This window comes from Elephas maximus, chromosome 13 (genome assembly GCF_024166365.1).
Source record: "Elephas maximus indicus isolate mEleMax1 chromosome 13, mEleMax1 primary haplotype, whole genome shotgun sequence".
Classification (NCBI taxonomy): domain Eukaryota; kingdom Metazoa; phylum Chordata; class Mammalia; order Proboscidea; family Elephantidae; genus Elephas; species Elephas maximus.
This window is the reverse complement of record NC_064831.1, coordinates 65,228,569-65,252,815: the sequence shown is the minus strand read 5'-3', so window position 1 is coordinate 65,252,815 and position 24,247 is coordinate 65,228,569. Positions and strand designations below refer to the sequence as shown.

The 24,247-nt window shown below is 55.7% G+C and overlaps 1 protein-coding gene across 1 annotated transcript; it reads right to left on the bottom strand.

The window, feature by feature from the left end:
* Positions 1-5,644: 5,644 nt before the first annotated feature.
* C13H15orf39 (chromosome 13 C15orf39 homolog) lies at positions 5,645-22,269 on the bottom strand. The gene is made up of 3 exons (XM_049906064.1): positions 22,093-22,269; positions 15,671-18,570; positions 5,645-9,506 (listed from the first exon to the last, which is right to left on the bottom strand). The coding sequence occupies exons 2-3, from the start codon at positions 18,519-18,521 to the stop codon at positions 9,139-9,141; spliced, it is 3,219 nt and encodes a 1,072-aa protein (XP_049762021.1). The 5' UTR covers positions 18,522-18,570; positions 22,093-22,269; the 3' UTR covers positions 5,645-9,138.
* Positions 22,270-24,247: the final 1,978 nt, after the last annotated feature.

Below are 24,247 nucleotides of genomic sequence, written 5' to 3'. Positions count from 1 at the left end.
ACCACAGAAGCCAAGAATTAAACAGATGTGACACCATTGGCTAGCCCTCTTGTCCTGGGGCTGATCCTTGGACACATAAGTCAGACCCTATTCCTGCCCTGGAGCAGAAGCCCAGAGCCTGATTGAGGAGTGGCAAACATGACAGTGCTGGGGGAGGGGGCCTAGCCAGCCTAGGACATCCAGCTAGGCTGTGTCTTGGAGAAGACTCTGCCAAGGAGCTTTATCCAGGACAGAAAGACTCACATGCCCAGGGACCAGGAGTTGCAAGGCAGGTGGCCCATCCAGGGGCTGGAAGAAGCAGGCAGGGCAGCAGCCCAGGGCTCCAGGGAGAAAATGGAGGTGGTTAAAGCCGGTCTTTGTGTGGACAGCCACAGGGATGGCAAGAGAGACAGAAGGAAGGAAGGAAGGACTGGGAGTGGGGGGAATGGGGGGAATGGGTGGGGAGTGGGGGGAATGGGTGGGGAGTGGTAGAGAATGGGTGAGGAGTGGGGAGGATGGGTGGGCAGGACAGGGAGTGGGGGGAATGGGTGGGGAGGATAGGGGAACGGGGGGAATGGGTGGGGAGGATGGGGGGTGGGGGGAATGGGCAGGGAGGACGGGGGCATGAGGAATGGGTGGGCAGGACAGGGAGTGGGGGGAATGGGCGGGGAGTGGGTGGAATTGGCGGGGAGGACAGGCAGGATGGGGAGTGGGGGGGCATGGGTGGGGAGGATGGGGGAGTGGGGGGGAATGGGCAGGCAGGACAGGGAGTTGGGGGGGAATGGGCCGGGAGCAGGGGGAATAGGCTGGGAGAACAAGGGAGTGGGGGGTACGGGCAGTGAGAGTGGGCAGGATGGGGAGTGGGGGGGCATGGGTGGGGAGGAAGGGGAGTAGGGGGGAATGGGTGGGTAGGATGGGGGAGTGAGGGGAATGCATGGCCAGGACAGGAAGTGGGGAAGAATGGGCAGGTAGGAAGGGGAGTAGGGGGGAGTGGGTGGGGAGGGGCTGGGGAGGATGGGGTGGGGAGGACGGGGCGGGAGTGGGGTGTATGGGTGGAGAGTGGGGGGGAATGCTGAGGGAAGGCAGGTTCGGGAGACCCCCAGGCCCCTAATCTCCTCCTCTCCACACTGATTTGCCATCCTTTAACAGATATGAATGAAGTTGAAGTCTTCTACAGGATACAGCTTGCCCGGGTACTCTATCACCTAGCAGAGGGGTGGAGCAGGGGAGGGAAAGCTGCAGCTTACTGGGTAAGGAGGAGCCCAGCTTCCACTCTGCCCCTGCCTGGACAGTGACCTTGGGCAAGCTGCCTTCCTTCTCTGGGAGTCAAGAAGACTCACTGGGCCTGACCCAGAGTCCAGAGGTATCCGAGGAGAGGACCAGAGAGGATGGCCCATGTGGCCTTGATGTTAGGCTTCCCTGTTCTCCCAACTCTGCTCTGGCCCTGTGCCACTGGGAATGACATCCTTGCCACCCCAGAGGCTGTAGGAGGCAGAGGAGCTGCACCTCCTTTTTCAGGTTGTTCAGTAGGTTTAAGACAGCCTTCTCCATGGTTAGAGAGCTGATCCTGGGGATCACACTGGTGATGGGCAACTTCTCAGGCTCCAGGTGCTCCAAGGTATACCCTGCAGGGCCAGGAGGGGTGTCAGGGAGGACCTAGAATGGGACCCCAAGCCACCCTGAGCCTCATTTGGCCATGGCAAGTCTGACCTGGGCAAGTCCTGTGCTAGGCCTCAGTCTTGTCCTCTATCTCACAGGGATGTCAATACCGCCTTGAAAGTCCAATTAGGTAAGCAAAGGCAACCATCGCTCCTGCCAGAGCCCAAGACTAAAGGAAGCAGGGCTCTGGTCTGTTCTGGTCGGGGGCTGTATGAGCTGGGGGCAGATGAAGGCCTTGCCCTCCAGGAATTACAGCTTTCTCTTTCTGGGTCTTAGCCTAGACCTTCATATGCCATCCGCTGAGTCCCGAACCTAGAGACTGTTCCTGCCAGGCCAGCAGTACAGACTTAACTTTTATCCCATCTCCCACCAAAAGCTCTGAAGTGAGGGGCCTACGAGTGGGGGAGATCCCTCAGGAAAAGATTCTTGGGGGCAGGGAAGGTTTGAGCTGGGCAGCCAGAGGGGTAGGTAAAAGGCATTCTCATGTGGCCTGCCAAGGAAACCAAAGGTGTGGTGGAGGTGGTGGGAATGTCCTGGAGGACAGCAGGTGCCTTCACACTCACCATTGGAGCTGAGTGAGGCCAGGTCCACATGCCAGGAGAAGTAGGTATCCATGTGTTGGTGCACCTTGGCTGCCACTGTGCACAGTGGGTTGGAGCTGGTGGGCAGAAGCTGCCCCTGGACCTCCACCTTGCTCTGTACCCAGACTGACCCCTGGCTGCAGGAAGTGCTTGTGTGGATAGCCTCAGCCAGTGCTCCAGCCCATGCAGGCCTGGCCCCTCCCCAGCCTGGAAAAGGCTTGAAGCAGGCAGGGACGAAGATGGACAGGTCCCCAACCTTAGGACCAACAGCCTCACCCAACCCCATGGGGCCACAACAACTTACTAGAAAGAAACCATGTGAATTTCTTGGAAGCCAGGCATGGAAGACAGCACACGCCTGAACTGAGAAAAGACCCTGTTCAGAGGGAGCATCTAAGTTTGGCATCCCCTGGGGCTGGTCTTGGCTCTGCCATTAGGATCTGGGGCTGAGGCTGAACCGTTGCACCTCTCTGCCTCAGTTTGCCCTTTCTGTTACGCAGGGCAGGGATAATTGCATCTCAAATGGGCCAAAAAAAAAAAAAGCTCTCAGTTCCACAGAAAGGGAGATGGGCTAGTCCTAGGGAAGGAAGACCAGGGACTGTTGTATGTACTTGGGGCAGAGGTGGAGACATGGAGAAAGCTGCCTTCTTTGAGGGTGAAGGAAAGGGAGGATACCCAGAGGCAGGAGCCCTTGGACATTCTGCCTTACGTCCTCTTCCACCCACCCCCGAGCTAGCCTTCTCCGTCCTGAGCCCATAACTCCAGCGGTGTGACTTATTCTCCTCACTGTCAGTAAGACTTCCTGTCGGAGCTGGAGGAAGCTGATGGACCTGGGGTTCATCAGGAGGAGCGAGTAGGTGATGTGGATGAGACAGAACTGGAGAGGGAGCACAGGTGCTGTGTTGGGAGCCTCTGATGCGGTCCCTGCCCTGCAGTATGGGGCCTCCAGCTCCAAGGTATTCAAATTCCAGGCTGGGGTTGGAGCTGGATTCCCCTCAGGAGCAGGGGACACGGTTGGGTGGCACACAGACCACCCAGGCATTTCTGGGGCTTTGGACATGCTGGGCTGCTGGAAAGGTGAACCCTGTGGGCCTGGACTGCTCAGACCTGCCTGCGATAGGAGTGGTCCAATCCTGCTGGTCAGACTCCTGAGCTGGGAGTCCAGTCATGCAGGGAGCAGGGAAGGAGGGGCCTGTAGGCTCCTCTGAGTCCACGACCCCTCCCACCCAAGTGGGCACCAGAAAAAAAGGTGAAGAAACACCGGGCACTCCCCACTGCTGGCTGAGGCCTCCTGGGATGGTCTCCATGACCCCTGGGTGAGTTGGAATGAGGGTCCCAGCAGCTAGCAGCAGAGAGCTAAGCCCCTGGGGTGGGACACACAGCAGTAACGTGGCAGGGGTTGTGAGCACCAGCTCCTCAGGACTGATGCCTTTGGTGACACTTCTGCCCCCCAGCTCAACCTGGGGAGCCAAGGCCTGGTGCCAAGCAGCCTCTCTGCTTGAGAGGAGTGTCCTGGGGGTTATTATGCATCTGTCCAGAACAGGGAAGAGCCACCAGTCATAAAGGAGGCCATGGAGCAGGGCTGGTCTGAGGTCTTGGCATGGGTCTCCCAGCAGTCAGGGGACTTGGCAGACACAGAGACCCCCGTGGATATACGGGGGACAGGGGAGTAGGTTGTGTTCCCCTGAGGTCCATGGCACCAGGCTCCCGACAGGTCCCTGGGAGGGAGAGCAGTGCTGGAGGAAGTGCTGCAGAATCCTTGGGCCCCTTCTCTGCAGGGGCAGGTCCAGCTGGAGGTTTGGGGCCCACATCAAGGGGATGGGGCTGGGAGCCACAACGGACGAGGCTCCCTGGTGGGCCTGCATGGAAAGCAAATCTGGTGTAGCGAGCATGGCTTCAGCTGGACTAGGAGAGGCCTCCCTGCCAGTCTTGAGGAACGCTGGAGGAAACCAGGCTGCCCAAGGCTCAGGGCCAGAAGTGCCCATGAGACCAGGAGGGGGACCTAAGCTGGCTCCAGATGGAACAGGTGGTAGTAGGCAAGGGCCCGAGGCACTCACAGGTATGGAAGCAGGCGCCAAGCAGGCAACAGCTGGAAGCTGGAAGCTACCAGAAGCTGGACACCTGGAACGCTCACTGGGATGGAAGGCAGCTTTGGGGAAGCACCAAGCAGATCTGCCAAGGAGGACCAGTTCTTCCGTAGCTGGGGACCCTTGCTGCCTGCTGGGTTTGGAAGAGCTGCCAGGGTGGTAGTGGGCAGGGCTGGAGAAGACCTGGCCTCTGGAAGCTGGCATCTGTGTCTGTAGTGCCAGGAGGTGGCAAGTTGGGCAGTGGCACTGGAGGCTGGATAGGGCTACCCTGACTCTCCCACACAGGGGGAATTTTGAGCCTTGTGAAGAGGAAGGCAGTGAGCCTAGGGTCTGTTGGGGAACCCAAGCCTCCCTAATTAGGGGCTGTCTCCAAGGTCTCCTGGCTACTGAAGGCAGGAGGGAGCTCAGACCTCACTGAGGCTGCAGCATACAAGAGGTTGGCAGAAGCCCTGACCTTCTGAGCTGTGGGGCCCCAAGCACAGCCCTCAGCCCCTCTGAGAGGGAGGTCTTGGGTCTGGGAGGCTTGTAGGGTTTGAGGAGGAACAGCTGCCAAGCTTGAGGGCCCAGGCTCTGAACTATAGGTTGGAGAGGAGCTTGGGGAATCAGTCAGGGCTTGGAGAGGGGCCTGCCCCAGCAACATCGCCCCATCAGAGGAGAGGGGGCTGCAGGTGCCTTCATGCAGAGGCTGGTGGGAAGAGAAGCAGAGTGCCACAGGAGGGGCCGCAGGAGGTCCTTCCAAGGGGTTCAGGGGCTCAGTGACCCCTTCCCAGGAGCCCAGGTTCTCACTGCCCTGAGGAGACACAGGGACATGGGAGTTGGGCCCCCTAGGAGCAGGGCTGGGGCACTGGAGGCATGGGGACCAGAGCAGGCTGGGGCTGGGGGTTCTGTGTCAGGTGGTGTGGATGGTAGCGTAGATAGCTCCACCGACTCAGAAACCTGAGTGGGCAGTGGTCGGAAGGTCTGGGGTTGGGGTCCCCGTAGAGGCAACAGGCAGTGTGCATGAGGAGCCCTCCACCTGCCTGCTAGCCTCAGTTCAGTCCAGGGGCTCATATCTAAACAAGGAGGAGAGATTGGAGGGGCTCTGCTGCTCCTTCCCCTGTCCCAGGCCATTCTTTTTTCTGAAAGCAGACGGGGGCCAGGAAAGGCTGCACTAGGCTGGGCTGGGGGCTCCTGTTTGGAGGGCACCAGGGGATGGGGGATGGAGGAGCTGCCAAGGAAGAGGTCCAGAGAGCACAGAGGGCAACAGCCAGCAGCAGGACCCAGAGCCCACTGGCTGGAGCACCCCTGTGGGTTTCCTCACACTCACACCCGCCCAAGGCCTCCTCAGCTGGGTCTGAAGAGGCAGCAGGCTGGGCTAGGGGGCTGGCCCTGTGGGCTAGAGGTACCCTTCCCATCTCCAGCAGGGGAGCTGTGTGATAAGATGCAGTCAGGTCAGGCTGGGCCTAGCTCCCAGTTTTCCCTTAGGGAGTTAGGGGAGACCTGGCCCTTTCAGCCGAACCCTCTTAGGGAGAACAAGCAGGGAAGGAAGCACCACAGGTTACCAAGTGGAGGGCAGTCTTCACTCCTCACCCAAATATTGCCCTGCTCAGGGGCCAACTCTTCCCTCCCCTCCCCTCTAGGACACCAACTCACAAGACAGAGCCGTCCCCTCCCAGCTCACTCACCTCCTCACAGGCTTAATTTCTGTCAGCGAAGCTAGCCAGTTGGGCCCCTCGGTCTTTTGTACTGAGCTAGGGTGCCAGGTGGGGCATTAAGGAGGCAGGGCCTTGCCTGAGCTAGGCGCCTCACCTGAGCAGCACCCCCCTTATTAGCTTATGGCAAGAGACAGGGATGGTGTTCCAGCAACACCATGTGGGCAGAGTGAAGCCCAGCTGAAGACAGATTGGGGCTAGACCAAGAGGGCCGAGTAGGACTAGGTACAGAAGGTCATGGCCTGCCTGGATCTTGACTCCCTCTGACTTGATGTGATCCGATAGCAAGTTCCTGGGTCTTGGTTTCCCCATCTGTAACCTAAGGGCGGGGACATGTGGATGGTTAGTGTTACTCAAAGCATGATTCCTGGACACTTAGAATCCTTGCAAGCCTGGTGGGGCCCAGGAAAGCTTACCAGGTGATTCTGCTTGAGAAGCCCCTCTTGAACCTGGCCCAGAAGCCTCAGATGGTTATAGAAGATTGTGGGGCCAGAAGTCGCCGTCAACCAAGGTAGAGGCGAGCCCTGCTCTAGTTTCCTTGAGGAGAGGGTTGGACCTTGGACATTTAGCCCTCCACCCCAACACCTTCCTTTCTCAGCTCCTAGCCATCAACACTCCTACCAAAGGACTGAACAGGCTTTGTGAAAAGTGGTGTGAGGGGTGGTAGACAGGCTCGGGGTCCTGGGGTGGATTCTATTTCTGCTCTGGCCCAGGCTGGGGCTCCCTGGGACAGCCACATCTTCTGCCTTAGACTAGGGCTTTCCCCTCAGACTGCCCTCTGATTGGGGCTCCCAGGACAGTGCCTTCTCAAGGAGAGCAGCTACCTCCAAGTGGAACCTGCCCGACACCATTCCCACCTGGCCTCTGCTGTTATGGGTCCTCTGGGGCTACAACTGGACTGTCAGACTCGGGTGCTGAGCAGCCCTTAGGCCAGGCCCTGTAATCATGGTCAAGATGAGTGGCTGGCATGTATGTGTGGAAGGCAGGCCCAGTGTCTGGGGAAGCCCAGGGCTCAGAGGCACTCCACCCTCCCTACAGAGAAGCTTTAGGTGATTGAAATTTGCTCACTTCAGTTTTCCGTAAAATAAATGGACCACCCCCGCCCCTACAACTCATCACGTGGGATTTAATGAGTTGATGTAATATAATAAATCAGTTGGATTTCAAGCTAGATTTCCTACCCTGTCCTCTTTTCTTTTCTTGTTCCTTGCATTCCAGACATACCCAGGTTTATTTCCATTTTCCTGATACACCTCAGTCTTTGCCTAGACCACATTTCACACTTTTTACTTCCTGTCTTCAAGGCCCAGTTTAGGCATCACTTCTGGGACTCAAAGACACCCTCACCCCACTCCAGGATAGGCTCCTCCCCTGGGCTTCCACAGTACCCCTTCCCCAGGTTCTGTCAATGTCATTACAGCAGCCCATCCCATCCACGGGTCAGGGAACCCCTCTCAGGTGTGTATGATCAGGGTGGAGGGGTGGTGGCTGCTACCCCAAATCCTGGCCTAGTACAGACCCAGTGGTTGGTCGAGTGGCGAGGGAAGGCTTGATTAGCAAGGCTCAGTGAGGACCCACAGAGACTAGGACAAGCTGACTGGCTCCTGGCCCAGGTGGAGTGGCTACCAGGTGGAAAACCACCTCCACAATCCTGACAACAAACTTCTAGGGTAATGGAGGCCAGCAGGGGCAGGGTCTTGGGAGGGTGGGCCCAGTCACCAACCCTTCCTGCTAAGCTGGGGGAAGGGCTGTCCTTCAGTGGGTTGCAGTGACCAGCACAGGAAGGGTGGTGACAATTCTGTTCTAGACCTTGGTGGGCATCATCCTTGGTCTTGGAAGAGGGGCACGTTTTGGTGTCTGGTTACCAGCATTTCTCACTGGGCTGCAGACCGACCGTCCGCTGGGACCCACAGTAGTCTCAAGATGGAGGGGCTTTCTCTGAGCAGGGAAGCTGCTGTCCAGTGGGTGTGTGAGAAGGGCCTGCATGCCGAGAGCTAGCCACAGTGCCTTCCAGGGTGGGCACAGGGGGAGCTGCCACCTGTGAGCAAGGGGCCAGGTACACTGGGATGTAGTATGAAACCCACAACCCAAAGCCCCCCACCAACAAACACACAGCCAAGCCCCAGTTCCAAAAACAACCAAAATTCTTTAATGGCCTGCCTCCAGGGCCCACAGCCTTATATAAAACATTAACTAGGCCAAGGGCCCCTGCTTGCCAGCCTCTGGCTCAGCTCAGCAGACTTCTGGGAGGGAGCCCACAGCAGGCCTGGCTGATGGAGCCCTGGCATCAGGGGGCAGGGGGGGCCGTGTCCCCAGTCCCTATCTTCAGAGACCTCCTAGGACTAAGCTACCAATCAGCCTGTCCCCTCTAGTCCCTGAGTCCCCGCAGCTGCTTGGCTTCCTGAAAACACAACTTTCATGGGATAATGCACAGGGTGGGGGTGGGCACAGCTCAGGGAAATCACTGCTGTCAATGCAGGGCAGGCCTGGGAGCAGACGGCCCAGAACAAGGATGCCAGCCCCAGGCACCATAGTGGGGACAGAGAGGGGCAGGCTCCCTCAGGACTGGGGGTTAGGGCCCAACTCCAAACACAGGGCCTATAAGCCCCAAGCCTTCCTGGGGGATGACTTCAGGGGTGTGTGTGTGTGTGTCATATACACCGTACAATGTACCACTACTGGAGAACAAGTCCTATGACACACAGGCTTTCTACAGGAAGGTTCTGCTCGCCTCAGCTATCCCAAGCCCTGGCAGAGAGAAAGATCTGCCCCAGGGGGTAGCAGAGCCTGAACCGTACTGGGTGTGTGTCAGGCGCTGTCCCCACAACAACCCTGTGAGGTAGGTTGCGTTGTTTTATTTTACAAATGGGGAATCAGGGGCAGTGACTTGCCCAGGTCACAGCAAGGGGCAGAGGAGCCAGGACTCAAGCCCAAGCCTGTTGGGCTCCAAAGCCCATACTTTCTCTTAGGAAGAAATAAGTGGTCCTTTCTAATATAGAGCCTTAAGTTAAAGGTAAGTAGCTCTCAGCTCAGCCTGGAAGGGGGTTGGAGAAACTCCAACAGCATGTCTACCTCTGACCCTGGGGAGCTAGGCAGACAGAGGGAGGGGTGCAGACAGTGACCCCCAGACAGCAAACAATGCTACAGGTGGTGGCTCTGGCCCCCCAACAGCTGTGGGCGGGGCGAGGGCCGATCCTGTCCTGAGGCCTTGTGGCCCCAAGTGGGTAGTGCCAGGCCATTGAGCCAGGCAGTCTCCAGCAGATTGCGGAAGCGGGCCCTCAGTGTGGGGCTGGGTGGGCTGGCACTAGCAGCTGGCGTAGGTGAGGTACCACGGGACCCTCCTTCAATGGCTGCCTCTGCCTTCTCCACACCAGGAGTTGGTGATTTCCTCCCCGGCTTCCTGGCCTTGGGGGCTGGTGACTTCTGAGCCAGGGCTAGGCTCTCTGGCTCATCTCTGGCCATGGTGGTTTCTGAGGGGGGCACAGCTCTAGCCTCAGTGTCAATGCCACCTGAAAAATGAACACATAGTCAGGCTACAGACCCCACACACCCTCAGTTCCATCTCCTGGTTCTGCCATCCAGACTTCTGGTTCTGTCTGCCCCAGGCCAGCATGGTGCCAGCAGGGTCACAGCCACCATGACCCTTCCCCACCTGCACTCCCTGGACAGACTGTCCAAGCCAATAGGATGTGCTGATACCAGAGCTCTATCTGATGACGACAGGTAGGGAAGGAATCACTCTCAGGAGAGGAAAGGGGCCCAACAGGCCAGGAGCCATTAAAACCAGGTGCTGCTGAGTCGATTCTGACTCATGGTGACCCTGTGTGTGTGTGGAACTGTACTCCATAGGGTTTTCAATGGCTGATTTTTTGGAGGTAGACCGCCATGCCTTTCTTCTAAGGAGCCTCTGGGTGGCTTCAAACCTCCAACTTTTCGGTTAGCAGTCAAGCGTGTTAACCATCTGCACCACACAGAGACTTCCAGGAACCACTGGCCTAGTCCAAAGCCCTACTGTACAGATGGGGGAAATGGAGGTATAGAGCTAGAGGACCCCATCACACATGAGGCAGCCCTCCCCAGAGCTGGATCAAGAGTAGGGTCTGGCCAGAGATGCCCAGAGGGAGGACAGAGGAAGCAGCCGAGGAGAGGGGAAGGGAGCCCTGACAACAGCACACCTACTTAGAAAGGAAGTGGCCAAGGGGAGCACAGGAACCTGTCAGGAACAAAGGGGGGAATAAGTGTATGGGGTCACCTGCAACTCAGTGAGGGAATGGGGACGGGCACTCAAATCTAACCAGTGGCAGACAGCCTGGCCCCAGTCATTTCCTTACCAGGCCCCAGACCCCTACAGTTCCAATGAGAGCAACGGCTGGGCTGGGGGCTTCTGATGATGCCTGATACCCCCTGCATACGGTTTCTCACTCAAGAACACAACAGCAGCATCTGCATTCTCTTTGTACCCTAAAAAGGCATCTGCCCCAACTTCTTAAGCAATCAGCATTCAGGCATGCTGGTCACCCAGAGCCCAAGCTCCACACCTGCATCTACTGTCTTGGGACCCTTCTCTACCCTGACCTGGAGCCTTGAGCAGGTAGGTGCCCAGGGCAAGACCACCAGGATGGAGAAGGAACGAGGAACAGTTCCAGCCAAGAAATGACTTGGGCAAGGGGAGAAAGACAGCAAGGGGGCTCCAGGGTTTCAGTGCCAGGAGTATTGAAGTGGGAGAGGCAATAAGAGAAACCACCTGGTAACCATCACAAAGTCCTGGCTAGGAAGTATGGCTCACACATACCACAAAATGCTATGTGGCAGTTCCCAAGAGCAAGGCCAAGCTATCTGAACTGATGCCCAATATTCTCCAGGATATCAAAAAAAACCACATTGGAAAATAATATGGACATGACATCAGGGCAGAGGAAGAGAAATGCTCTGATTTATGGGCTTTTTTTTTCCTGTTAGGGACTGGATTGTATCCCCCAAAAATGCATTGGAATCCTAAACCCTCTACCTGGAATGCAATCCTGTTTGGAAATAAGGTTTTGTTATGTTAATATGCCCATTATCAGTGTAGGCTACGTCCTCAATCTAATCACTTTTGAGTTATAAGGAGCAGCATAGACACAGAAACAAGCAAGCATACATACTGGGGAAGACAGATGTCACGTGAGGGTCACCAAGCCACCAAGGAACACCGACTGGGGTTACAGATACTGAAAGGGACAAGGATCTTCCCCCAGAGCCAATAGATAGAGAGCCTTCCCCTAGAGCCGGTGCCCTGAAATCTGGACTTCTAGGCTCCTGAACTGTGAGAAATAAATTTCTGTTCTTTAAAGCCGCCCACTTGTGGTACAGGTTTCCCTCGCTATCTGAAAGTGGAGCGTTCCTATGAAACATTTTGTAAGCCTAGAAGGCATAAAGCGAAGGAGCAATTACCGTTAATTTATACGGGTAAAATTTTTGAGTGTTTCCAGACCCAAAAAATAATCTACATCCTGCTTTAAGCTAAGGATAACAATGAGCTCTCAGGCTTTTCTGATACCTTAGGACACATCTTGTTAACGTATGCACAAAATAAATTGAGATAAAGCATGGAGGCTCACAGACACAATTCAAGGCTATGGCGGCTTCATGCTGAGATGCTGAGTGTAGTTCCTGGGGCAAGTGCTAGGTGGCACCATTCTAACTGCTCCGGGAGCTTGTAAGGGTGTTAACATTTAGCATAAAACTGGACATAGGTTTAGGTGAAGGGAAAGACAACACTCAATACAGGGGAGGTCAGCACAACTGGACTAAACCAAAAGCAAAGAAGTTTCCTGAATAAACTGAATGCTTCGAAGGTCAGCAAAGCAGAGGCAGGGGTTTGGGGACCATGGTTTCAGGGGACATCTAAGTCAGTCGGCAAAATAAAGTCTATTAAGAAAAGATTCTGCATCCCACTTTGAAGAATGGCATCTGGGGTCTTAAACACCAGCAAGTGGCCATCTAAGATGCATCAATGAGCCTCAACCCACCTGGATCAAAGGAGAATGAAGAACACCAAGGACACAAAGTAATTAGAAGCCAAGAGACAGAAAGGACTACATGAACCAGGGACTACATCATCCTGAGGCCAGAAGAACTAGATGGTGCCCGGCCACAACCGATGACTGCCCTGACAGGGAACACAACAGAGAACCCCTGAAGGAGCAGGAGAGCAGTGGGATGCATACCCCAAATTCTCATAAAAAGACCAGACTTAATAGTCTGACGGAGACTAAAAAGACCCCGGCAGTCATGGTCCCCAAACCTTCTGTTGGCCCAGGACAGGAACCATTCCCAAAGCAAACTCGTCAGACATGGATTGGACTGCACAATGGGTTGGAGAGAGATGCTGATGAGGAGTGAGCTACTTGCATCAGGTGGACACTTAAGACTATGTTGGCATCTTCTGTCTGGAGGGGAGATGAGAGGGTGGAGGGGGTTAGAAGCTGGCAAAATGGTCATGAAAAGAGAGACTGGAAGGAGGGAGCGGGCTGTCTCATTGGGGCGAGAGTAATTGGGAGTATGTAGTTAAGGTGTATATAGGTTTTTACGTGAGTTTACAAATGAAAGTTTCCATTTGTAAACTTTCACTTAAAGCACAATAAAAATTATTTAAAAAAAACTGGACATAGGTTTTTATTTTTAACCTCTTGCTGCAAAACAAACTCTGAATGCAATTTCCACTTTGTACCTTTTTTCGTAAAAGCAAAATCCTCTTTAGATTTCTTTCTGTTAGTGAAAACAAGTACTAATGTGGGTTTTCTATAAAAGCGAAGTGGCATAAAGCAAACTTGAAAAGCAGGGGATACTTTATTTCTGTTACAGCAGCACTAGCAAACTAACACACCTTCAGTGATGTAAATGTCTGTTGTCGTTACGTGCCATGGAGTCGGTTCCAACTTATAGTGACCCTGAGTACAACAGAGTGAAACACTGCCCAGTCGTGCGCCATCCTCACAATCGTTATGCTTGTGTCCACTGCTGCACCCACCATGTCAATCCATCTTGTTGAGGGTCCCCTCCTCTTTTTTACTGACCCTCTACCAAGCATGATGTCCTTCTCCAGGGACTGGTCCTTCCTGATAATATGTCCAAGGTATGTGACACAAAGTCTTGCCATTCTCGTATCTAAGGAGCATTCTGGCTGTACTTCTTCCAAGACAGATTTGTTCATTCTTTTGGCAGTCTATGGTATATTCAACATTCTTTGCCAACACTGTTAACTCAAAGGCATCAATTCTCTGGTCTTCTTTTTCACCGTCCAGCTTTCGCATGTGTATCAGGCAACTGAAAACACCAGGGCTTGGGTCAGGCGCACCATAGTCCTTAAAGTGACATTTTTGCTTTTTAACACTTCAAAGAGTTCTTTTGCAGCAGATTTACCCAATACAATGTATCATTTGATTTCCTGACTGCTGCTTTCATGGGTGTTGATCGTGGATCCAAGTAAAATGAAATCCTTGACAAATTCAATCTTTTCTCTATCATGATGTTGGTTATTGGTCCAGTTGTGAGATTTTTGTTTTATGTTAAGGTGTAACCCATACCGAAGGCTGAGGTCTTTGATTTTCATCAGTAAGTACTTCAAGTCCTCTTCATTTTCAGCAAGCAAGGTTGTGTCATCTGCATATTGCAGGTTGTTAGTGAGTCTTCAATCCTGAAGCCCTGTTCTTCTTCATATAGTCCGGCTTCTCAGATTATCTGCTCAGCATACAGATTGAATAGGTATGGTGAAAGGATATAGCCTCTACCCACACACCTTTTCCGACTTTAAACCACACAGTATCCTCCTTGTTCTATTTGAACGACTGTCTCTTGATCTATATACAGGTTCTTCATGAGCACAATTAAGTGTCGTGGAATCCCCATTCTTCACAATGTTATCCATAATTTGTTATGATTCACACAGTTGAATGCCTTTGAAGAGTCAATAAAGCACAGTAAACATCTTTCTGGTATTCTCTGCTTTCAGCCAGGATCCATCTGACGTTAGCAAGATATCCCTGGTTCCTTGTCCTCTTTTGAATCTGGCTTGAGTTTCTGGCAATTCCCTGTTGATGTACTGCTGCAACTGCTTTCTTCAGCAAAATTTTGCTTACGTGTAATATTAATAATATTGTTTCATAATTTCCACATTTGGTGGGATGACCTCTCTTTGAAATAGGCATATATATCTCTATTCGGTTGCCCAGGTACCTGTCTTCTGAATTTCTTGGCATAGATGAGTGAGCACTTCCAGTGCTGCACCTGTTTGCTGAAACATCTCAATTGGTATTCCATTGATTACTGAAGCGTTGTTTTTTGCCAGTGTCTTCAGTGCAGCTTAGACTTCTTCCTTCAGTACCATCGGTTCCTGATCATATGCTACCTCCTGAAATGACTGAATGTTGACCAATCTTTTTGGTACAGTGGCTCTGTGTATTCCTTCCACCTTCTTTTGATGCTTCCTGAGTTGTGCAGTATTTTGCCCACAGAATCCTTCAATATTGCAACTCCAGGCTTGAATTTTTGTTTCGGTTCTTCCAGCTTGAGAAATGCCAAGTGTGTTCTTCCCTTATGGTTTTCTAATGCCAGGTCTTTGCACATGTCATTATATAATCCTTTGCCTTCTTGAGCCGCCCTTTGAAATCTTCCAATCAGCTCTTTCACTTCATCATTTCTTCTGTTTGCTTTAGCTACTCGTCGTTCAGAAGCAAGTTTCAGAGTCTCTTCTGACATCCATTTTGGTCTTTTCTTTCTTTCCTGTCTTTTTAATGGTGTTAAATGTCTAGGAAGGTTGAAAAATACACACTCAGAGGCAAGAGTGTTTGGGATGGGAGGCTGGGGCCCCAGCAGGTTTCAGGTATGAGGAGCTGGGGGAATGGTGGTGCCGTCACTGGATGGCAAGGACTGGGGTGTGAAGTGGGCTTATGGAAAGCTCAGGAGTATGGTTTAGGAAGAGTCTGAATGGCCCCCAGATGCAAAAGTCCAGCAGGTAGTTGGTTTTGGGGGTTAGCTCAGGAGAGGGGAGGCTGGGCTGGATACAGACAGAAACCAGGGCCTGGCCAGAGTCACAGAAAGATCAAAGGAGAAGCTCACTCCAAAGGTGGAGAGAGCATAAGCAGAGAAGAGAATCCAAGGCAGGCCAGGAAAGTTTTCACAGAGACTGAGGAGTCAAGCATGCTCAGAGGCCTACAATGGAGGTTGTCTTAGTCATCAGGCGCTGCTGTAACAGAAATACCACAAGTGGACGGCTTTAACAAAGAGAAATTTACTCTCACAGCCTAGTATGCTACAAGTCCAAATTCAGGGCACTGGCTCCAGGGGAAGGCTTTCTCTTTTGGCTCTGGAGGAAGGTCCTGGTCATCAGTCTTCCCTTGGTCTGGGAGCATCTCAGCGCAGGAACCTCACGTCCAAAGGACGTGCTCTGCTCTCAGCACTGCTTTCTTGGTGGTATGAGGTTCCCCCTTTCTCTCTGCTCGCTTCTCTGGGGTACACAATTCAATCCCTGACAGAGGTCTATACCCTGGAAATCAGCCCTCCACCCTGGCATGAGTTCTTGAGCCTCCTGCCCTTCCAGGCAGCCCAGGACCCCAGGTGTGACCCATTCACGCAACTCACACACCTGTCACTCACACAGCTCTGGTGGTTACTGGGGTTGCCCCATGCTCACCCAGCTGGCGGCGTACGCAGTCACGCCACTGCAGGTCCAGTAGGTCAGGGTAGATGTCGGGCAGCTGGCGCAGGGCCAGCAGCTTCAGCATGCGCAAGGTACAGCCGTGCAGGGCACGGTCCCGTAGCGCCCGCTCTTCCGACAGCGTGGTGGGTCGCAGTTCCACACGGTGCTCCTGCAGCACATGGTCCACAGAAGCAGGGGGCAGCTGTGGGAAGAGCCGCTCCTTCACCAGGTGGATGGGCACGAAGATGGCGCCAGCTCGTACCACATGGGGGAAGGGGCACTGATGCGTGCACACGAAGCTCTGGAGCTGTGAGAGTAGCTTGCGCAGCAGCCCCTGTACACCCTGGCAGTCCTGCCATGCCGCCCGGCCCCAAGGCCCATCTGTCTCAAGCCACTCGCGCAGCTTCTCAGGTGGGGAGTGGGCCACTGAGCCCGAAATGGCATCACACAGGGATGCGTGCAACCCTGCAAAGCGTTGCTCTGCGGAGTCCACTGTGGCTGGGGCTAGGGTAGAAGCGGGAGCAGGGCCTGGAACAGGAGTCAGAGCTGGGGCAGGAGCAGGTGATGGAGCTGCAGCAGGAGCTGGAGCATCGGCAGGAGCCGGAGCTGGAGTCGGGGCCGGAGCAGGTGACGGAGCAGGAGCCGGAGCTGGGGACGCCACAGCTAAGGCTGGAGGGCTAGGCAGTGCCAGGTTGAAGCAGGCCACAGGCAAGGGCTGGGTGAGAATCTGCAGTCCAATGGGCACCGATGTGGGGGTCAGTGCTGGTGGTGCTGGGGTGGGGGCTGAAGTGGGCACAGATGGGACCACGGCTGTAGGCAAGGGTGCTGGCCGGAGGATCTTGAATTTTCGGAACATGAAGGCCACAGAGCTTTGGAAGTTGGTCCTTGGTGTGGCCTCGGTGGTCACTGGTACCCCAGGCAGCCCTGGTGCTTCTGTGACTAGATTTTTTAGACCCGGCACATCCGAGATTGTGTTCCTCCCACCCAGCACATCCGAGACTGTACTCTCTGGACCTGGCAGATCCAAGACTGTGTTTCCCACACCTGGCATGTCTGTGACCGTGTTCCCAATGTGCAATGCGCCCGTGGGCTTGGCATGCGCTGGCCTAGAGACCTTGATAGGGGACGTCTCTGTCACAGGCTTCTTCACGCTTAGGTCCAGTGCCACTTCCTCCCTAAGTGAGCAGTGTGTCCCTAAGGTAGGCTGCTGAGCTGACAGAGTCCTCTTGCAGTCTGTGTCATGGCTCTTGTTGGTGGCTGAGACTTGCTCAGGCTCAGATGTGGCCTCAGGCGCCTGCACATCCAGGTAGTCACGGTAGGGGGCCAGGCTGAAGACGTTGTCAATAACAGGCATGGGTGGAGAACTGGGTGGACTTGAGCCCTCATTCCGCGGGAGGGATTGACGCTCCTGGGCACAGGGAGGCAGTGCTGGTGGGGTACGAGGAACTGGACTGTCTCGGATGACGATAGGTGCCCTGGGGTGCTCATCGAACCGGGGCTGGAGCTGCTCTTTCCTGCAGCTAGGCGGCCATGTCTTCTCCTCAGCTGCCTGCACAGGTTTCTCCGTGGGCCCCATGGGTTCTAAGCGTGGCTGGCTGGCAGGTACTGGCTGGCATGCCCGCTGGAAGGCACTGGGTTGAGGCACAGCCCGCACAGTGTCCTGGGAAGGTGGTGTCCCTCCAAGCCCCGGGGATGCCCCATAGAGAGAGAGGTCATCCCGGGCGTGAGGAAAGCCCAGCGTTTGGGGAGGAAAGTCAAGTGGGCACCGTGGTGTGAGAGGTGGCTCCAGCCTGAAGCCTGGTGAGGGTGCTGGGAGGGGAGCAGAGGGGTAGGAATAGGTGTCCAGCCCCACTGGGGGCACATAGGGTGCCTGGGCTGCCTGCTGCCTCAGGTAGGGGCTACCCAGGCCACCAGGTGGGTACCCAGCCCCCTTGTGGGCTCCCAGAGGCTGCAACGGGGGCACTGAGCTGTAGCTACTCTGCTTCTCTGGGTGGCGGCAGGCTGGAGGGCAAGGCAGGGCCTGTGCAGTGTGGGGCAGCGGGTAGTGGGTGGGCACTGCATCCTGGCAGGCTGGTCCCAGAGGTTGGGCCAGCTGGGTCCAAGGACTGGGGGGGCCCTCAGGCACTGCCTGCTTGGGGTCCCCAGAGTACGGACCTGCATACTTGGAGGCCTGGAAGCCTGTACTGTGGATGGTCCGATACTTGTCCAGGAATGCCTGGCATGGAGAGAAGCTCACGGAGTCTTTGCCAGCCCCCCCAGCTGGCACTCCATGCAAGAAGGTAGCATCCAGAGGCTGGCCTTTGCCAGGTGCTGGGGCCAAAGAACAGGGTGGATCAGCAGGGGGCAGCAGGGACCCAGTCACCACTGTCCAGTCAACATCCAGTGGCCTCTTGGCTGCCCCTTCCCCCAGGCAAGTCGAAAGCCCATAACACAGAGGGTTGCGGTAGATGGGTTTTGGTGCCGCCAGCGGTGGGCCTGGGTAGGAGTGAGCCCGGGGACCGTATGGCAGGAGCCCAATGGGGCTGGAGTCCTGTCCCTTCTCAGAGCCCTCTGCCAGTGGGCGGTAGAGCAGGCAGTTAGGCAACAGACTGTCTGCCCGAAGTGGGGGTCCTGCCATGCTGGTGGGGTACAAGGGTGGGTAAGGGGTCCAGGATGCCAGGCGCTCAGACCCAGCCTTGGGGGCACCCCCCATGGGGCAAGAAAAATAGGCACCCTTGTAGCTGCAGGGGTCCTGACTGCCAGCAGAGGCGGGTAGGCTATGCCCAGGCCCTGAGTCATCCTCTAGGCGGGGCAGCTTGCCATACATCACAGGGCCCAGGGTCCCCAGTGGCCGCTTCTCTGCCATCACTGAGAAGGCTTCTGGGCCTCCTGGCCCCTGCTATTGCACTGCTGACCTGGGAGAGAGAGGGAGAGAGGCAGGTGTTGTCAGAAAAATGCCATGGGCATGCAAGAGAGGGCTGCTACTCTTGCTGGCTCCCTGCCACACCCAAGAAGCTGGCACTCAGGAGGTGCACCATGAAGACTGTACGAATGGGTGAATGAATGCACGCACGCCTGAATCATATAGTACAGAAGGTCCCAACGATTTCTGCTGTTAAGCTGCAGAACCCTTTGTTTAATGAGTTCCTGTGCAGCAGCCCTACACATAACCCACCCTCACTCCGGAAGCCCCTTGGGTTCAGTTTTCCTCCACACAACCCAAGACCCTTTCCTTGGGGTTTCAGACTTTGCAGGGTGCAGTCTAAAGATCACTTAGCCTGGCTACCCACCCTTCTCCCCATTTTACAGATGAGGAGACCCACTTGAGGTCTCCAAGTCACCGAGGAAAGATAGTATGAGAAGCAGGCCTCCTGCCTCCCACTACAGGCTCCTATTCCACGACACCAGTGATCTCAAGATGCCCACTGCAGCCACAACACAGAATCCAGGCACTGTTTACAGATTTCCTGTGACACTCTCTGACCCACCTGTCCAATAAAAAATGGTAGATCGAGGCCTGGAACCCAGAGCCTAGGCCCAGAGCCAGTGCTGAGCTCTTGGGCTTGGGTCTGGAAAGCAGTCTCCAGGAGGGCGATATCTACCTATACAGTTCATGCCACCTTCTACCCCAGCTCAGCCTCCCAGCAGGAAGGTCAAGGCTGTCCAGCAGATGGTGCTGTGGCACCAGCAAGAAGGTCCCAGAAGCTAGGAGAGCCCTGACCATCTCCGGCCTTCAAGCTGCAGGTGGTTGGCTACTCCGTGGCACACGGGGGCAGCACAGCACCAGAGACATGGAGAGGTGAGGGATAGAGATGTGAAAATCCAGGAGTGGGGGGCCCAAGGGGCCAGAGTGCTAGAAAGCAACCATCTCCACTGCACGACTGCACTGACGGAGAAGCTGAGTGCCAGAAAAAGACTAAGACCCTGAAGCAAGGTAAAACCAGGACTGAGACCCAGGCCCAGAGAGGTCAAGTGTGGGTATCCTTGATGCAACAACAAAAAAACAAACAACAACCCAGTGAGTCAATTCCGACTCATTGCGACCCCATAGGACAGAGTAAGGCTGTTCCATAGAGTTTCCAAGGAATGCCTAGTGGATTAAAACCACGGACCTTTTGGTTAGCAACCATTGCTCTTAACCACTATGCCACGAGGGGCTCCATCCTTGATCTGGTAGGTATCCATGATCCATGATGGGCTCCAGCAGAGGCCCATCCCCTGGGCCCACACTAGCCTGCCTCTACCTCTTTCAGCAGCTGGCTCCTGAAACCCCAGGTGGCTCAGGAAGGATGAATCATCTCAGTCTTGCTGTGCTTTAGGCCATGGGCCAGGCGTCACAGATTCTCTTCACCAACAAGCGAAGACCAGTCCCCTCCTCCCTTTTGGCTGGTGGTCAATGCCAGAATGACAGCCACAGGTTGAGAGTTGGACCAGCACATTTTGGGGACGGGGAACGTCTAAAGTAGCATGGGGGACAATGCCCATCCCCCCACCTCAGCCTGAATGCAACAAGGCAGGACACTTAAGAAAGTTGGCCCATCTCGTGGCCAGAATTTGCCACCTAAGGCCAGCCTGGAGTAGAAGATGCTTCAAGGACGACAGTAAGGTACAGGCAACAGTACCATTAGCAATGTGCCATGACAGGAACCTGCATCTGGGGGGGAGGGGCAAGGGGGAGCCCCCGCCCAGCTCCACAGCAGCTTTGCAAGAAGGGGCTGTATGGCTTTTGGAGCGTTGAGCTCCTCTGCTGCCCTTGAGGAGCAGTGGATTAATTAAATGCTGACTCTAGTCTCACTTCCCCCAACAAGCTCCCTGGTGCCTGCTCCATACCACCCCCCGCCCAAGCCCCAGGAGTCCTTCCCGCCTGGGCCCTGCCCCTCTCATGCCCTTTGCCCTGGAGACTTCCTGAGACCCTGCCAGGGACCCAGCCAATAGAGGTGAGGTCACCTGGGACCTTCAGGAGTCTTTGTGGGAGGGATGGGAGCTCCAGGAGGACAGTAGGAGACTGTGAGGGGCACGGAGTGACCTTATCTCCTGCGCGTAGATGATGGAGAGCCCAGAATGCAATCCTCCAAGCAAGGACCCTCCCCATTCAAGACAGTAACCAAGATGTACATATCTCCTTCCCTGGCACACACATAAAGAAGGCCATCGAGAGCTTGCACCCAGACCCCAGGCAACAGGGTCACATCACCCTTTGAGAGGGAGGCAGCTCTGTCGGTCCTCCCTGCCCAGCTCCTACTCCAGATAGGGCCCAGGAGAACAGCCACCACCCCGTGCCATACACGCCCTACCTAGCTGAGAAGCAAACAGCTCTGTGGCCCAATTCCCGCTTCCACCGCCTAAAAGCCTCCGGATAGACGCGGAAAGAGCAGAGAGCTCCCCAGCTGTGGCCAGCAACGTTTGGCCTTTCTCAGAGGGCTGCATTAAGCCCCCTCCCCCGGCTGAGGCTCTGGGCCCTCCCGAAGCTACAGCTCAACCTGGGGCAGCTCAGCCTCCAGTGGAGTGGGAAGAGTCGGGGGATCGGCCTTCCCCTCCCCCATCACGGCCCGGCAACTCTGCTCCTTGGGTCCCACAGCCGACCTCATTTTGGGGCTGCCGCCGTATTCGACCTAACCCGCTTCCGGATGCCCCCACGCCCCGCCCGGCGGCGCTGGGGCGCACGTGCACCCCCGCAGGCTGACACACAGGCCGCCGCCGCCACGCATGCAAACTCGTGCCTGCACGTACGTGCATGGCCCACATCTGCACAAACTCCCCTTCGGAACTGCGCTTTTCACTCGGGCGGGCCCCGCGCACACGTGTGCACGCGGGACTGGCCCGCGCACCGAGCCCCGCGGACCGACGCCCTCAGGCCGGCGGGAGGTCCCGGAGCAGGGGCGGCGCGGCCTCCGAGTTCGGGCAGCCACCGCCTCGGGGCGATCCCGCCAGCCTGGGCTGCGGCCAGAGGGTGAGTCAAGCGGCGGCGAGGAAACCGCAGGGCCGTCCCGTCCCCAGCAGGGCGCGCCCAGGGCCCCGCGGGACCTCAGCGCCCACCGCCCCCCAGGCACGGCCCCCAGCCGCCCCCATCTCCGCCGCGGCTGTCCGCGTGAGCCGGACCCCGCGGGAGGCCTGGGGGCTCGGCCTGAGCTGCTTCTCGCCAGGCCCGCCTGCGCCGGATCAGGCGCCCGGGCCCGCCGGAACCCCGAGCTCTGTCAGGCCCGGAGAGCCTCGAAGTCCAGGGAAGGTCGGAGCAGCGGCGCGATCCGTGCGCGGTAGCCTACCCGCCGGGGGGCCCGGACAGCTAGAAGCCGCACCACCTCGGCCCAGGCCCGGCGCGCTCCATCCCCAAGCCGGCCAGTAGGGGCGCCCTGGGGCAGCGCCACCCGCCCCTTCCCCACGAGCCGCCCGCAAACTCGGCCCAAGTTTCCGCGCCCGCGGAGCTGGAGAGCTCCTACCTGCAGGGCGCCCGGCTTCCCAGTGCTGCTACCCGGGGCCGCGGCCGCATCCTCCAACGCCGCCGAGGCCGCGGGTCATCGTCGGGCCGGGCCCTGCGCGGGAAGTCGCGGAGAGCTCCAAGCCGGGAGCCACCCTGCTCGCAGCCGTACGCGCCGCCGCCGGGCGCCGTCTGCGGTCCCGGGAGGGGCGGGCTGGGGGCGGAGCGGGGGCGGGGCGGGCCGCAGGGTGGGGGCAGAGCCCGGCCGCGCCTCTGGGAACCTGCCCTCCCTAGGGCTCCGGGGTGCAGCAGGCCTGCATGGGGCCTGCCTTCGGGGACTTGGCCGCGGGCGCCGCACACTGTCAGTACCCGCCGCACCCAGCGAACCGGTGTCGGGCGACCGTTCACGCGCCGTCATTCAGTCACTCCGTTAGATCTTGTACGTATTCCTTGCCATTTCCTAGCTATGTGACCCTGTGCATACCACTTAACCTCGCTGAACTTCGGTTTCCTTGTTTGCAAAGCTGAATTATAACTCCCTCAACAGCCGCGGTGTCTCGGGCTTAGAAGAGATTGTATTAAAATATCTGGCGCACAGTAGGTGCTTTCTCTCCCTGGGCCTGTACTAATTGCATTGTTTTTATTGTTGTTAGGTGCCCTCGAGTGGATTCTCGACTCCTAGCGACCTCATGTGACTGAGTAGAACTGCCCTGTAGGGTTTTTTAGGCTGTAATCTTTACCGGAGCAGATTGCCAGGCTTTTCCCCCACAGAGCCACTGGGTAGGTTCCAATCACAGTTAGCAGCTGTCATGGATTGTGTCCCCCCAAAACATGTCAACTTGGTTAGGCCATGATTCCCAATATTGTGTGGTTGTCCGACATTTTGTGATTTTCCTATGTGTTATAATCTCTGCCTGTGGTTGAAGAGGATTAGGGTGGGATGTAACCCCCTTGCTCAGGTCACATCCCTGACCCAATGTCCAGGGAGTTTCCCTGGCGTGTGGCCTACACCACCTTTTATCTTACAAGACCTAAAAGGAAAGGGAAGTAAGCACAGAGTTGGTGACTTCATACCACCAAAAAAGCAGTGCCAGGAGCAGAGCCTGTCCTTTGGACCCAGGGTTTCTGTTCCGAGAAGCTTCTAGTCCAGGGGAAGATTGATGACAAGGACCTTCCTCCAGAGCTAACAGAGAAAGCCATCCACTTGTGGTATTTCTGTTATAGCAGTACTAGATGACTAAGACAGCAGCTGAGGGCATAAGCATTATGCAGAACTCCTTGCTTGCATTAGGGGAAGGGAGAAGGACCAGTTTTGTCGCCTCGTTGGGTGTAACCAGTCAGGGCAAATTTCAGACAAGTGTAACTCAAGTCCTCTTAGGGCTCCAAAGCTGTCTGAGGAAGCTATGATCTCCTCATCTCTGGAGTGGGCCAGGAAATGAGGATGCTGGAAGGTTTGGTTAAGTGGCCTCAATGGGTGTCATGGATTGAATTGCATTCCCCCAAAATATGTGTCAACTTGGCTAGGCCATGATTCTAAGTATGGTGTGGTTGTCCTCCATTTTGTGATCTGATGTAATCGTCCTCCATTTTTGTATGTATTACAAATCCTAACCTCTACTTGTTAATTAGGCAACACCAGTGTTGGGTGTATCTTGAATCACAACCTTACAAGAGGGTATGACTCAAGTCACACCCTTGCTTGAGATAAAGGGAGAGAGAAGCAAGCAGAGAAGGGAAGGACTTCATTACCATCAAGAAAGAAGAGCTGGGAGTAGAGCGTGTCCTCTGGACCTGGGGTTCCTGTGCTGAGAACCTCCTAGACCCAGGGGAAGATTGATGGCTAGACCTATGGACTTCTCCATGAACGCCAGACCCACAGATGTTGAAAGGAGACAAGGACTTTCCTCTAGAGCTGACAGAGAAAGCCTTCCCCTAGGGGCAGCACCCTGAACTCTGACTTCTAGCCTCCTAAACTATGAGAAAATAAATTTCTGTTTGTTAAAGCCATCCACTTGTGGTATTTGTGTTATAGCAGGACTGAATAAATAAGACAGTGGGTATCGCAACCTTTTTGGCAAGTCTGTCTCAATAAGACAGGCCTGGACAGGTGCGGCCTGGGAGGCAGCTGGGAGTGGAGCATTACCAGACAGTAACAAATGTGTTGCAGGGAGAGAGGG

Excerpts from the sequence above, each read along its gene's own strand:
- C13H15orf39 (XM_049906064.1), bottom strand. The coding sequence starts at position 18,521 with ATGGCAGAGAAGCGGCCACTGGGGACCCTGGGCCCTGTGATGTATGGC. Across the intron at positions 9,507-15,670 it reads CTGCGTACGCCGCCAGCTGG|GTGGCATTGACACTGAGGCT; the intron begins GTGAGCATGGGG and ends TTCATTTTTCAG.